At 44.7% G+C, this 15,957-nt stretch overlaps 1 protein-coding gene across 13 annotated transcripts in view; it reads left to right on the forward strand.

Annotated features, from left to right (window-relative positions):
- Positions 1–15,957, forward strand: part of PKHD1 (PKHD1 ciliary IPT domain containing fibrocystin/polyductin) — a 274,518-nt gene that overhangs the window by 44,715 nt on the left and 213,846 nt on the right. For all 13 annotated transcript variants that reach the window (XR_011697094.1, XM_071548173.1, XM_071548172.1 and 10 more), the window contains exons 30-34: positions 245–440; positions 1,931–1,998; positions 3,969–5,576; positions 5,744–5,887; positions 15,132–15,345. Coding sequence is in view for 12 of the 13 variants with exons in the window: in XM_071548173.1 (XP_071404274.1) it covers positions 245–440; positions 1,931–1,998; positions 3,969–5,576; positions 5,744–5,887; positions 15,132–15,345 (2,230 nt within the window). In the remaining variant the exon portion in view is untranslated. The remainder of the gene's footprint in view (positions 1–244; positions 441–1,930; positions 1,999–3,968; positions 5,577–5,743; positions 5,888–15,131; positions 15,346–15,957) is intronic.

A 15,957-nucleotide genomic window follows, 5' to 3' on the forward strand; every position in this document is an offset into this window, starting at 1 on the left:
GGAGGCTTAGAGTGCCTGTAGATGGTCATAGCCAAGACAAGGCTGATACCTGGTGACCTTATGGGGAGGGACTGAGTAGGATACAGAACCACTGCAATCATCAGTTTTTTGGTTTTGGCCTGATGGACATGCCTGGGAATGTCCTGGCATGATGTACTCAGCTCTTCCACAGGCAATGGTCACCTGAGTTAAATAACCATTGCCAGAAACACTGAAATGATTTCACCCATTCTTTCCCTTGCAGGAGGTGAGGAGCTTCAGATTGGAATATCCCAGTTTGCCACCTACCAAGACTCAGATGTCAAGGTCCAAATTGGGGACTCATGGCCACAGATCCAGGAGCAGACAGACCATGGTGTCAGTGTGACACTTCCAGCCTTGGCTGCAGGATGGTACAATATTTCTGTCACCATCAATGGCATCACTATTGCTTCAAACAGGTGTGCATTTTCCTTTAAACTTCATTCTCCATCTTATTTGGTGTTTTAGGGTTAATCTGAAAAGGAAGGCAAGAGGTTTTCACAAATACCTAACAGTGAATTCTGCAGTGTGGTATAAAATTATGAATAATTATCAAGGCATTTATTGATCTGTGGAACCCAAGTCAGCAAACTGCTAATGCTACTCAATTAACTCCCCTTGGATCAGTAGGAGGCAGGAGAGAAACATTTTAGAAAAAACCAGTTGATTTAATGAAAAATGCATATTCAGGCAATCAAAGGTATTCATGGATTCAGGTCAAATGCAGATAAATCCTGCAGTAGGAAAACAGCAGAAGAAAAGAACACTTTTCATGAGAAAAACAAAAGCTAGTTTGAACAATAAAAAATGCTTTGTTTGGAGAATTTTTAAATGATGTTATTTCCATCTTTTAAGGTGACACTTCAAGTTCATGCTAGATAAATGCAATATAAATGAATTAAAATATGGGGGGAAAAACCAGCCTGAAACTGGGATGTAAGAATGCATTCACAAGCAGCAGTTTTGCTCCTCAGCCACACAGCTCTCACCCATGGCAGCTGCCAGCAATGATCCCAGAACTATGATAGTAGGGACAAATGAGCTGGTTTTATTGCTTCCAAACCAACCTAAGATGCTTTTGGCATTAATGAAATGAAGGAGGAAATTTGTGATTGGTGGGATGGCGCACAGGGATTCATCCCACCTGGTAGTAAAGTTTGTTTGAAGCATCCTCACTTCTTCTCCAGGGATAGAGTGGAGGGAGATGGGTCATCCCAGGAGACAAGGCTGATCTCTGGTGGGCTGGATTGCAGGCTTGGGAAGGTCTCTTTCTCAAATGCATCTTTTTAGGGAAGGGGTTGTTTTCCAAAGGATGACAGTGAGGAGGAAAAACAGATGTAGATGGGAGAGAAACAGAGCTACATCTTTATCTGAGTGGGATTCAGAAGCTCATGTCTGGGTTTCCTCCTGTTCCAGTTACTCCACTCTCTGGTGGGAGGATCTGAGGAGAGAAGGCAGCTGGGATGTCTTTTCCATACACTTCCATCTCCTTCCGTGGGTGTAGCTGCAGTGGGATATGTTTGCCAAAAATGCCCTCACTCTTGAGGGATTTTGCTTTTGGTAGGCAATTCATTTGCACCTCCTGGACTAAATTTGGCCCACAGGTTGCCAGCTGATAAGAGAGTGTGATAGATGTAGCTCAAATGTGTCCTTGCCCACTGCAGAGGGGCTGGAATGAGGTGATCTTTAAGAACCCTTCCAAACCCAAAAGAGTTTGTGATTCCAAATCACAAGGGAAAATTTGGCATGTAGCATGGTCTTGGCACTGTGGCACTGAACCAAGGGGAGGGGCCAGATGGGTGCTTGACCTTCCAACCTAGAAAGAGCTGTTAGAAAGAACAGCACTGCAGCAGAAGAGAAAAATATAAAAATACCCCCAGATCCTTTCTCTGTTTCTTGTGTTTTGCAGGACTGAGCTTTCAATCCAGTACCTCTCCGAGATCTTCGGTGTAGAGCCGTGTTGTGGCTCCTTTCTGGGTAAACAGTCTTGATACATCTGCAGCCAGTTATGGAGGTTAAAGGGATCAAGGGCACAGTTTTCCTGCAGGAATGGAAAGTGCATCCCATTTCACATCAGTTTAAATGAGGGTGTTGTGAATCTGTGACCCTTTATTATGCAGACAGCAGCAGGCTGGAAATGTGGGCTTGTAGTGAGCATCCCTCCATCCTTGGCTGGCTCAGGGCTCCCTCTGCTTTGAATTTGGTTTTCCCAAGTGTTTGCTCGCGTATCCTTGCATGTTCCCATTGGGAAAACAAAGCACGCCCACACCTGCCTCATCTGTGCTGTTTCTTTCACTCATTTCATCCCCATCTTTCAAGGTTTTCCATGTAAAAGTTAAGAGGAGAGCAGGGTAAAATTGTGGTTTGAAGCAAACAATAATTTCAAGTGATCCCAAAGGGGATGTTCATTTTTGTTAAGTTGAAAAGACAAAAAAAAGCCCTTTTTCAATGTTAATTTTAATCAAAAGTGAAATATTTATTAATCCCATTCCAAGCTTTTAGACACTGGAAATAATTTAAGTGTGTTTGAGAGCAAAACATCACTGAATTAAAAAGAAAAGTTTTACTTTAAATCTTAAAAAGCAGATTTGGGGTGGTTGATTTATTTTGTCATTTGGCTGGTGGTGGGAGAGAGTTGAATCCCTGTAGTGAATTTAACATGAGCCCTTAGAAATGCTTTTATGGAAGACAGAGAAATTTTTGTGCTACAACCTCAGGTCCTCCACAGAATGCTCTCCCAGGCTCACAACACATTTAAAGACACAAGAAATCAGAGGCTTTGTGCTGTGTGATTAGTTCAATAGTTTGTGAAGTGCACAAGCCTTGAAAGATGAGAGAGTGGATAGAGCTTGGAGAGCAAATCCTACCAGTTTTGAAGATTAAGCCATAATAAAAAAAAAAAAAGAAAAAAAGGAAGCTGTACCCTTCTTTTCATATTTAAGTGTAAATGGAAAATTAAATAAGAGCTGATTAACTTTTTGGTTGTGGCTTTATGAATGGTTTAAGCTGAATTAGAATCCCATTGTTGCAAAAAGCACCAGTCCTTCCTCCCTTAGCTCTATTCTTTTGTTGTCTCTAATGCTTGTGTGGGCATCTGGATAAAGGACTTGAGCTCACTCAAAAGGAATCCCATCATAAACCAACATTTTTCAGGCTGATCATGGGAAAAGGAAGGGAATGGGCTCAATGGATAAAGAGGTTGGAACAAGACAAAGCACTGGGAGTACCAGTAGTGGATATGAAAGGAAGATGGATAGAGGCTTCAGGTGGGCTCTTTACTGTGAGGGTGGGCAGGCCCTGGCACAGGTTGCCCAGAGAAGCTGTGGCTGCCCCATCCCTGGAAGTGTTCAAGGTCAGGATGGACAGGGCTTGAAGCAGCCTGGGATAGTGAAAGGTGTCGCTGCCTGTGGCAGGGGTTGGAACAAAATGGTCTTTGAGGTTCTTCCAACCCAACCATTCTGTGATTGTGTGAAATCTGACACTCTGCCTGAGTGAAGTAATCATTACCACATTCTGCTTCCCTGTAGGCAGCAGGACCAAATCATCTTCCCACCTACCTGTATGGGCAGTCCCATTCTGTGAAGAGTTCAACCTCAGTTTCCTCTTAGGGGTCCTTTCACAGCAGATTTCTCCACTTCTCTGGTGGCTTTCTGCTGTCATTTACTGCCACAAGGGTCCCTGGCTACTGCCACCTCAGTCTCTTTTCCACATGGGATTATCCTGGTGCATGGCTGCTATTGTCTTTAGCTGTTTTATCAGAAAAAAACCCAGAAACCAAATGAACTTTGTTTCCTCTTCCACTCAGCTTGGCTACAGCAGTCTGTCATGCTTGTTAGCTGTGTCATAGAGTGGTTTGGGTTGGGTGGGACCTTAGAGACCATGGTTTGTGACTGTTCTCAAACAGTAATTAATTTCTTCTTACACATCATGTTCTTGCTCTTTTTTAGGTGGAACACTGCTCACAATCTCTGGAGTGGGCTTTAGCCAAAATCCAGCCCTGGTTTCTGTTTCCATGAACAATCAAACCTGTACAGTTACTCACTTGGCAGAAGAGACAATTCGGTGTCTGACCCCAGCAGCTGCTAATTTGTCTAATGAAGATTCACAAGACATCTCTGTCAGAGTAGTCATCAGCAGTAGGTCACTTCAACATGCTCTCTTAGCCAAAAGGACAATCACCTTTAATTATCAAAGAGCTTTGACTCCCCTTGTCACTGTTGTTGAAACAGAAATCACAGACAGCAGCTTGCTCTTGAGCATCCAGGGGATAAACATCACTGGATCTGTGGTTCAGCTTGGACACAGTGAATGTCAACTTGAGTTTCAACGTGGCAACAAGTCTGCAATATTTTATCAGTGCTCTTTGTCACTGAACAGCCTGGAACCTGGGACTTTCCCCATCCAGGTTCTCCAAAGGCAGGTGGGATATGCTCATGTGACAGCAAGGCAGCAGGCCCTTACAATAACTCCAAGGATAAGCTCCATATTCCCAGCAAAAGGATCAGTCTGCGGGGGGATGTTGCTCACTATATCTGGTGTTGCTTTAAAATCCAGCAGGAATTGGGTACAGGTCAGCCTGGAGAAGAATTATACCTGTGAAATCCAGAAGTCTGATAACAATGCCATTAGTTGTATTGTCCTTCCAGGGTCGTATCCTTTGCACTCTCAGGGGCTGGCTGAGGCATCCTGGGCTCTCAGTATCACAGTGACTGTCAATGGGGTCAGCAGTGTGTGCCTTGGGGACTGCACGCTCCAGCTTCATGAGAAATGGACTCCCCTGGTAGATTTGGTGACCTGGAAGACCAATGGGACACTGACCTATGTAACAGTCAAAGGACAGAGGTTGGCCTGGCCAAATGATAGCCCCCTGGTCCATGTGAATAACCACACTGTCTGCAAGGTGACTTTCTGGAATGAGACCATCATCAAGTGCCAGACATCCTGCCTTGGCCCAGGGGAGCACATCATTTCCATATCCAACAGGAAAAGTGGGCATGCTTGCTTTAAAGAGGCATCCAGTGTTCTCACCATCCTGCCTCAGGTGGACCAGTTCTCTCCACAAAACTTCAGTGCCCACGGGGGAGGTCTGCTCACCTTGGCAGGCTCAGCACTGAAAGGGAAGAGAACAACTTCAGTTTTCATCGATTACCTCCCTTGCTGTATCCTCAGTGTCACCTGTGTGGCTCTGCAGTGCACGGTGCCTCCAGGGAATGGCACCAGGGCTCTGAGTCTAAAAGTGGATGAACACTCCTACTACCTTGGAACAATAACTTACAGCAAGGAGTTTACACCAGCTTTCCTTTCCCTTGTTGCAACTGGTCTCCTCCTAACAGTGTCAGTATCACAGGTCACGGAGATGGACGCCATCCATGTATTTGTTGGAGACTTGGCTTGTAGTGACGTCGCCATCGCTGGCTCTACGTTGCAGTGCTCAGCTCCTCTGCTCCCCGTGGGTGAATACCCTGTGCTGGGCCTGGATATCCCCAGGGGCTGGGCTTCCTCCAACCTGACACTCACCTCTCAGCTGACAGTGACAGCTGCAAGTCACAACTGGGGTAAGTCATGGAGGGTTGTTGCAGTTCCTCCGCAGGGTGTTATGTGAGGCACTGAGGTGATGGATATTTTAGTCATGGAAGGAAAAATTATGAGTTAAAAAACATTCTCTTGTTGGCAGCTGTCTGTTGGGCTCTGTCTGAAATCCCATTTTCTGTCCTTTTCCAAGGTGGTTTAAATGGAGGAGCTCTTTACCTGCGTGGAACTGGATTTTCCCCAGGGAAGACTTTGGTCACAGTCTGTGGCACCAACTGTGAATCTTTGGGCAAGATGACAGTGACTGAGCTGAGTTGCCTCGTTCCCCACTTACATGGTCAGTTAAAGCACAAAGCCCTTCAATGTGTTACAAACATCCCCTAAAAACCTGTCTTGTCCTAAAAAGGGGGGATCCCAGTGTATCTTATGCCAGGACAACAGAGAGCAGCCCTGGAGAAAGGAGAGGAGCCAACATAGTTTGATGAAGGTTGGACTTGCTGATCTTGGAGGTGTTTTCCAACCTTTATGACTCCATGATTTTATGACTTCTGGATTTTGAGCACGGGTTAAAGACAGGTGGTGTCAGGATGAGTTTTTGTGTCAATGGCCATGGATATTGGACTAGATCCATCATGTGACTGTGGCCTCATGTGCTTTGTGGGTGTGTGCACGAGATATGCACAACATCAATGTTTTCTGTCTCATATAAAATATGCATGTGGACTGTAGGGTAGGGCACCAAACTCTTCTTGGCCCTCAGAACCATTTTAATGAATTGAACTCCCCTGAATGACTTTCCTTCTGAGGAAATGGCCTCAAGTTGCACCAGGGGAGGTTTATATTACATATTAGAAAAATGTCTTTGCAGAAAGGGTTTCCAAGGGAAGTGGTGGAGTCATTATCTCTAGGAGTGTTCACAAAAAGTGTGGTTGTAGCACCTTATGACATGCTTTACTGGTGAACATGGTGTTGGGTTGTTGGTTGGACTCAATTTTCCAATGTTGATTATTCTGTGGTTCCACACATTTTGTGTTTTGGTTGCCTGTTGGGACAACCTCAGTGAGGTAAAAGGTTTGGAGGAAAACGGTTGAGTTTTGGGAGCATGAAAAAAATGGGTACTATGGACAGTTCATGCCCTTTGGGAAATGGAGATAGGGATTTGAATTCCTTGAGAGGAAGATGGGATCATCCATCACGGCCAGAGCATCTTCCTGAACTGGTGAGAGGCAGCATGAACTGATGATCTCCAGCTCTCTCAAAGAAAGAAATAACCCTGACTCAGTTTTGGACCAAACTCTTCAAAATTGCCACTTCCTGAGATGAAACAGGTTTCCTTCCTTTCCTGTTGGAAGCACAGAATTAGGCTCCTAAAACCTGTAAAAGGCAGGATTTAAGACTATTTTAAATTAAATCTCACCTGAGACATATGACTGGACATGGCATTCAGTGCTCTGGTCCAGTTGACCAGGTGGTGATTGGTCACAGTTGGACTCGATGCTCTTGGAGGTCTTTTCCAAACTAAACGATTCTGTGGATCTGTGGTTCCACATCTTGGAAGTGCAGCACTTCAGTCCCTTCAAAGCTCTGAAGCTTGTAGAACATCTGGAGGTCTATAGAAATATTTGCTGTTTTGTGGTCATCCAGAGATCCAACATTCAGGTGACCAAAGATCCAGGGACTCTTACCCTTTGTGGACATGGTGTCAAGTGAGTGTGTCTTTCCATCTAAATTGCCAGGGTTTTGCTAAAAATGTGTGCAATTTCCATCCTCCAAAACTCAGGAGTTGACTAAATTATTTGCTGAGAAACCATGTAAAATTTAACATACTTTTGAGCAAGGGTTGGGACAAGAGGCATCCAGGTGTTCTCTTCAGCCTCACTTATTCCAAAATTCTAGACTTGCTCATGCCATTTTGAACAGTGCCTTTCATAGAATCACAGAATAATTCGAGTTGAAAGGGACATTAATGACTATCTAGTTCCAACCCCTATCCATAAGGAATGCTAACAAAAATGTAAAGGAAAAAATGGGGCTTCAAAACCCAACCACAAGCACTCAAAAGGGGTCATAAAGGGTTCATAAAGGCTCTATTTCCTTTGTTTTACACAAGATCCAGGAACAATCCACAAAACTGCTTGTTATTTTAAACAGGAAAAAGACGTGGTGCTGGAGTGCTGAAAAAAATAATCAGAGCCCAACACAGGGCAGTCTGGTTATTGCAGGGAGAACAGTGAGAGAAAATGTAATTGAACTGATCCAAAGTGTGAAAACATTAATAACTGTGTTCCAAACTCACTGAGTGGTGTGTGACAGAGGGAGCCAGGGGAAAACCATCTCCCAGGCAGGACCACAATGCTTATTACTGACACTAGATGTCAGCAAGTGAATGCTGATTACTTGTGTTCCTGGAGAGGGGATGAAAAGGATGTGTTGTCTCACTAACCAAAGGCACAGTTACAATCCCTCTCTCCCCTGCCCTGGGTTTTGCAGCCTTGCCAAATGCAGCAGTTGAGTTGCAAAAATGTTAATTAATTAAATATTTACAAGAAAACAACTTTTTTTTTTCCTAAAGAGCAAACAAAAAATCATTAGCAGGCTGCTTGAATCTGTTTATCAGGCTGTTTGTACTCTCTGAGACAATGGTATTCAGCCTTTGCACATTTGCATCTGGCATTGGTGAACCTGTATATAGAGCAAGATGCTTTCCAGTGGTCCACTTAATATTTAAGGAGTTACCCCCACCCCACCACATTTAGGGCAAGAGTGAATATATTGAGTGCAGTCAGTCCAGACTTCACCTCATGGTTTACATGCTGCTGTTTGCCTGGGGAATTGTGCCATTTGGCACTCGCACAGCCAGTGCTCAGACCTTTCTTTTCCTGCCTCATCCCTGTGGGAGAGGTGGCAAAGCTAATTCAGGGATGCAGGACCACGAGGCGTGAAGGAATGGGACGGATAGGTCTGTGGTGCCCCAGGGCCCCTGCCGTGGTGCACCCAGGTCGGACGCGCGTCTGACATTTCCCAGCTCACAGGGTGATGTGAAGTGAAGAGTTTAAGCTGCATTTGTTCTGTTACGGTGCCCTGTGAAGCAGAAACCCCTCCCCTCTGGCACTGTGGGATGTCAGGTGGCAGCTGGCTGCCCTGGGGTTTCAGCACTGGGGCATGTTGTGTCTGGCCTGCTTAAGATTAGAGATGTTCACGTGGGAATCCCCACTGGTTCCTGGAGCTCACTCATGTGATCAAATCCATAGGGCAAGGCTCTGCAGGTAGGAAATGTGACTTTTCCCACTGAACAGGCAGTTTTCTAAGGGATGAGGAACTGCTGGGCTCAGCAGGATCCATCTATAAACCTGTTCTTCCTTAGGAATGGGCGTTGAGTGGGGTTGCAGAGAGGTTTTGGTTTGATCATTGGCAAGAGCTGAGCATGTTCCTACTGAGATATGCTCAATCCAGAACACAAGGAATGGGAATGCAAGCCTAGTCTCTTTTATGGAAACTATTGTCCTTTGCAAGATGCAGAAAAACCAGTTCAGAGCAGAGCTGAAATTTGAGTTTCAGCCTCAAGGCTAAAAAGAAATTTACAAAAATTACAGTCTGTTCAAGGAAAAAGCCCAAATTAACCCATGATCCTCTATAGGTTTGGTAACAAAATAACTGTCAGGATCATCCACCCTGGAAGTGTTCAAAAGTTGTGTAGATTTGGAAGTTATGGACATGGTGTAGTGGTGGTCCTGGCAGTGCTGGGGAAACGGTTGGACTTGGCCTTAAAGGGATTTTCCAACCAAAATGATCCTGTGATCCTGAAAGCTCTCCCCTTGTTTTGGTTTTGCTTTGTTGCTCATAGCACAGGGTGGTTGATGAGTGCAAATTCAGCTGTGGGTTCTGTTCAGCTCAGGTTAAATTTACAGCACACGTGGTTAACCTCTGTGGGATTGAGTTGTGCTCCTGTGAAGGATGGGACAACTGGCAGGAAGCTTGAGGCAGATGAGAAAATAACTGAATATTCCTCTCAGGTGATATTAGGGGAGGTATCATATATAAAGTTAGCAGTAAGCCAGTATCTGAGGTTTTATATTTCACACTGGGGGGAGGTAAGAAAGGCAGCTTGAAAAGGAAGTGAACCAATAAGAGGATCCATCAGGGTAAAAATTAAGCCTGATTTGCTTGGTTGCATCAGTGTACTTGGAATAACAGGTCTGGCTTTAGGCCTTTTGATGTAACAGCTCTTGGTATCTATGTTAGTAAGTCCTGGACCTACCATTAGCCAGATTCCACTGATAAAAGAGGATGTGTAGGGGTGAGGATTTAGATTAGAGACTGGTTTAAAAGCATGAGAGGCATGGGTTGGTGAAGCTCTTCAAATGGAGCAAGAGGAGAAAGAGGAATGAGCCTTAGTTGTAACAAGGAGATGCACTGAGCCAGGACCAAGGCAAACTATAGCTGGGGACATGGGGTGACTTGTTTGAGCAAATGCAGAAGATATGGAGAGGACATGTTGTGGAAATTGAGACCTGAGTAGAAGTTAGGGTGTCTGATGTTTATTGTACAGATCAAGGGACCCAAATGGTCCCTTTTGTCTTTCAAATCCAGAAGTGAAATGAAGAAGGAGGGCAGAATAAACCATATTGATTACAGAGCAGGAATGTTCTGACAGTGAGATCTGTCAGGTGGTGGAATAGATGCTTGCAAGTCACCTCTTGGGACATCTGAAATTTGGCCATGTGAAATGAATGTCTCCTAGGGAGCAATTCTTCACAGGCAGAGATTGGACTCAATGACCTTAACAGGTCTCTTTTTTTCCTCTCTCTTTTATTAACTTATTTGTGCCTAAATCTCTGTCTTCCCTGCTAAGCACATGTTACTGTTGTGCTCCACAGTTGTTTTGTGAGAGGTGCATAACTGGGGATGTGTGGTTTGGCACCAGGACTCCTTGGGCAGTTCTTCAATCAACCCACAGCTGCCCCTGGAACCTCCTGTAGGTTTTAGGCTCATCACATGTCCAGCAGTTGTTGTTAAACAGTGACCCAGAACAAAGCCCTTGTGCTGAGCAGCCCAGGATCCTGGATTAAGCCACAGCATCCCTCAAAGCTGGAGTTGGGGGCAGTTGGTCCCTAACCAGTGACCAACATGCAGAGATTTGGCTGCCGTTGTGTCTGACCTCAAAAGAGAAGCTGGAATGGGCTGAGTGCCTTCATCTCAGCCATGAGATTGCAGGGCTTACCTTGATAGGGAATAGAAAGCATAAAGAACCTTCATTCTGGGGTTTGAACACCAACCAGTTAAGCAGGGAGAAGAATTATACCCCAGAACAGGCAGAATATCCTTTTAGGATGTTTAAAAGTGTGTTGAAATCTTGGAATGATATTTTTTGCTACTGTTGTGGCAGGAGATAATGACAGCAATAATACCAAGGGATATTTGTGTTTCATGGTGAGAGGGAGGGGAATTGCAGGCCAAGACTTCCTCCTCACTGAAAAAAGATACTAAGTCCTCTGGGAGCAGGGAAATAGGAGGACCTTGGCTATCCTCAAGGAAGGAATGGGATAAGGACATGACTTCCAGGAGTGGTATTTCCATCAGCTGGACAGGAGATAAAGTGTGTGGAGATGAGATTCTTCCCTCCTTCCACCAGAGAGAAAGCAATTCTAGGTTTGACTCTGGGATGTATAAATAAAATAGGTTTTACTTGGATTTTGCTTCCGCTGATCTCTTTATAAAGCTTTATAACCATGTTCTTTAACTTGGATTTTGTAAATTAGTACCTTTGCTTGCCTGGTTTGAGTTCAAAATTATTCCAGCCATTGATAGGATACAAAGCCCCTGTTTCTACAGGCATGGTAGCAGTGAGGTGAGGACACTGGAGCAAAGCAAAAATGCCCAATTTGCACATTTTGGGGGTATCCAGAGACTGACAGGCTGTTCTTCTGCTGAACTATAAGTGTTATGCAGAAAACACCTTCTGGTGACCTACACAAACCAGGCAAGTTCTTTAATAGCAGCAAAAGATGGAGGAAAATAGTCACATCCTGAGATTCTGTGAATGATTTCCAACATTCATCCAGAAGTAAGAGTTCCATACAGGAAAATTCTGTTGTGTTCTTTCCAAGACCACAAAAGAAAACAAAAACCTTCCTGTAATATAAATTGGTTGTATTGCAGGTTGTTGCAAAGGCAAGGTCTTTGTAGCATTTAGTCCTCTTGGATGGTATTTATTTGCCAAAATACAGATATCTCTAGTCCTGCATAAAATGTGCTTTTAATGGCCACCTGGCCTCAAGAAAGACACAAGGCTCTTGTGGGAGCTACAGAACATCTGAGGTGGCTCTAGACACCATTTCTGGGCAATACAAGCAAAATACAGACATGGTGCCAGCATTCCTTTAAACTATCCATTCTTCATCTCGTTTAGATGAAGATCTTTGAGGCAGGAATTGTGTTTGAATGGATGCCAAGCAAGAGAATTGCCACTGGATTTGGGGTAGAAAAGGGATTAAGCAGATTGGAAAATTTGTGAAGATGTGAAAACCTTTGTTTTCTCATTCTAAATTCAGAGAAGCAAAATGTGGTAGAATTGTGAGCTCTGAAGTTCAGAGCAGATGAAATGCTACATTTGAATATTTCAATAAATCCCCTGAAAAACTAAACAGTTACAATCTCTTCATAAATATGCCACATGAAATAATTTTTAGCAAAATGTGCTTAATAGTTTAACATAGGAAATAAAGCATTTTCATATTTTTACACTTTCAAATTCCATTTTTCATAATTGCTTAGGAATCAAGACATTTATTGACAATTACATTTTCCAGCAAAAAAGGTACCTTTTATAAAAACTGGATCTTAAAAAAGCAAATAGAAAAACCCCTTTCTTGATAAATTTCCCCTTGGTTGCGTTTCTGATGCTCAAGGAACACTCTTGGATGTGACAGCTCAGACTGTCAAACTGTCCACAGACCTTTTTTAGGAGTTCCTTACAACTGTTTAGTTAGTTCAGGATTACTGAAAGTTCTCCAAAAAGTCAGGGTTTTGAGAGAAACAGTTTTAATGTTGGCCATGGCTTAAGGCTTAAAGGATTCCTTTTAAAAATTACTAAACACAAGCATTTCAACCTAATCTGGACTTCAGTGAGAGTTCATAATATTATTGGTGTGATGCTGTGGTGGGCTCATTGTAGTAGTTTTGGCTTTAGTCAGCATAGGTTCCCATGTAGGCCTCAGTTTTTAGCAGGCCTCAAAGGGTGTGACACAGATTAGAGGGGACAGGTATCATCTGACTCAAGCAGCCATAGAGGTATTTCATATCATCTGACATCATCAGGAAGTGTCGGGGAGTATAACAAGCAAGGGAGGAGGAGTCTCTCTCCCTTTTCGGTCCCTGCTTCGGACCAGGAGGGTCCCCGCTCCCTGACTGCTGATATCAGGCCCTCCTGCCGGTCGGCACGTCTGTTTAGCCGGGGACGTGAGCACATTCCTGCTAATTCCTCTTTCCCTCTTGCTGGGAGGTTTCCTTTGGGGAGGGGGTTTGGTTGGTTTGGAGTTTCACCTGTTGGCTGGGGCGACCTCGGTGAGCCTGTTGTTGTTTCCTGTCACCATGTGCTATTTCATATTCTGTGTTAAGCTCTCCTCTTCTCTGTATAAATATAAAAACCTCACTGTGTTTAAAGCCTTGTTTCTGCTGTTTTCCCTCACTCTCCTGCTCTGGGAGTGGACTTTTTGACTGGGTACCAGGCAGCTGGCATTTTGCCAGCCCAAACTATAACACTCATGTAATGGTTACGCCTGAAGCTACAAGGATTGCAGTGTTGAGTAGAGGGACTTCTATTGGGTTAAGGGGGTTGATTCCTGTTGGGGGCCATTGTCCACCTAGTTCTGGGGTAGGGGCCAGGCTAGAGTGGAAGAATGCCCAGAAAAATCCTAGGAAGAAGAAGGCTTTGGATGTAATGAATAGGATTATCCCCTAGCGTAGGCCTTTTTGAACTGTGGGTGTGTGGTGGCCTTGGAATGTCCTTTTGCGGACGATGTCTCGTCATCATTGGAGTATAATTAGGAGTATGGTGAGTAGGCCGATGGCTAAAAGTTGAGGTGAGTTATAGTGGAATCATATGGTGAGTCCTGATGTGGTGAGGAGAGCGGCGGCTGCTCCGAGAATAGGTCATGGGCTTGGATTTACTAGTGGAAGGAATGTGCTTGGTGGGCCATTGAGGGCATTAAATGTTTTCTTGAAGGTAGAGGGTTAGTAGGAGGACAAATACGTAGGTTTGGATTATTGCAACTGCTACCTCTAAGATAGTTAGGAGAAGGAGGGTAGACACAGTAGGGATACTGCTGGTATGAGGGGTAGTAGGGCGGTGGTGGCTGTAGAGATGAGTTGAATCAGTAGGTGGCACGCAGGTTGGCTGTTAGGCAAACCCCTAGGGCTAAGGGACGAATGAGTAAGCTGGTTGTTTCAATTAGAATGAGGGCAGGGATTAAGGGTGTGGGTGTACCTTCTGCTGGAAGATGGCCTAGGGATGCTGATGGTTGATTACGTAGGCCTGTGAGTAGAGTTGCTAGTGAGAGTGGGAATGCTAAGGCTATGTTTATGGATAGTTGGGTAGTGGGGGTGAAGGTATATGGTAGGAGGCCTAAGAGGTTGATTGTTAGGAGGAAGATTATTAGGGATGCAAAAATTAAGGCTCATTTGGATTTAGAATAAGAAAACCTAATTTCTGTTCAGAGAATCACACTGGCCCATTTAGGTTGGAAAGACCTCCAAGGTCATTGAGTCCAACCGTTGGCCAATCCCCACCTTGTCAACCAGCCCAGAGCACCGAGTGCCATGTCCAGTTGTTCCTTGCACAGCTCCAGGGGTGCTGACTCCATCACCTCCCTGTGCAGCCCCTTCCAATGCTGAACAGCCCTTTCCATGAAGAAATTTTTCCTGGTGGGATCCACATTACTTGTTCCTTAAATATATCTCAAAGCAAAACAGCTGCTCCCATTACACTCTTTGCCACATCCTTGGAGTCAAACTTGGAAAACACCTCAAGTCACACTCGGCTACAAAGCCAGGAGGAGATCCCAGTTCATACCAGCTATCCAGAAGCCCTATAAGCTGTGTCAGTGCTTCCACAAAACCTGTTTCTGGGTTTCAAAGTTGTGACAGACATTAAGTTGTCACATCTCCTTGATAAAAGTTTTGTGCCTTATGCTTGGTCTGTATCCATGGTCTATCTTTCCAGAAGAAATGTCTATGCTCATGTTTAATCCCTTATGTCATCTCCTCCTGGACAGAGCAGTTTGATCCCAAAGACCATACTGGTCCTGAGTGCACTTAGGAGGTTGTGCTGTCTCACACAAGGAGCAGCATGAAGACCTACTCATCCTCAAAGAGGATGCACCTAAAGAGAAGCTGGGTGCATATCAGGAGTCAAAGAATCATGGAATGGTTTGGCTTGGAAGGGATCTTAAAGTTCATCAAGTTCCAGCCCCACTGCTGTGGGCAGGGACACTGCAATGACACAAGTCAGTAGCCAAATACATTTGGTATCAGTGACGAGTTGGCTGCTTTGGGTTATTTTTTCCTGTCTCTTGTCTTTGCAGCTTCTTTGGCCACTCTGTGTGGCCTGACACATTCTTCTGCCGACTGCAGAGAAGACAGAGATACCTTCGTTGAATGTGATGTCCAAGTCACAGTTGGTCCCTACCAGCAGAGAGAACCTATGTCCTTCTTATATGTCTGTGAGGACAGCCCTCCTCGGTGGCACCACGGGGACACCATCCCACCCCAGAGGCGTTTTGCTGGACTCTTTGCCAGGTTAGTGCTGTGTCTCTCCAACAGCTGAGCGGGTTCATCCCCCAGATGTCATTCTACCTTTTGCAGAAATGGTCCCTGTCAAATGATGGACTGAAGGTTCAGATTCTGAGGGAATGGCCTACAGTTGTGTCAGGGGAGGTTTAGGTTGGATATTAGAAAAAGGTTCTTCCCTCAGAGGATGGCCAGACACTCCCCAGGACAGTGGTTATAGCACCAAGGCTGCCAGAGCTCAAGAAGCATTTGGATGATACTTTCTGGCACATGGTGTGACTCTTGGGGCTGGTCTTGTGCAGGGCCAGGAGTAGGACTCCATGATTCTTGTGGGTCCCTTTCAACTCTGAATATTCTGTGATTCTGTAACTGTGGATTTCCTAATTCTTAGTTGATGCCAATAGAGCAATTAGCCTTGAGACCACTAGAGAGCTCTGCTGGGTTGAGAAATTAATTCCTTGTATCTCTCAAAGCATCTCTGCCCCCCTCCTTCCCCCTGTCTTTTTAAAGTGTTTGAGACACATCAGGAAATCCATCTCGTAAACAGCCTGCTTTGTTCCTTCTTAGGTTTTCATATTTATCTTCTGATCCAAAGCAACATCTGGTGAATGCCAGTGGGGA

The sequence above is a fragment of the Pithys albifrons genome, chromosome 2 (assembly GCF_047495875.1).
Source record: "Pithys albifrons albifrons isolate INPA30051 chromosome 2, PitAlb_v1, whole genome shotgun sequence".
NCBI lineage: Eukaryota > Metazoa > Chordata > Aves > Passeriformes > Thamnophilidae > Pithys > Pithys albifrons.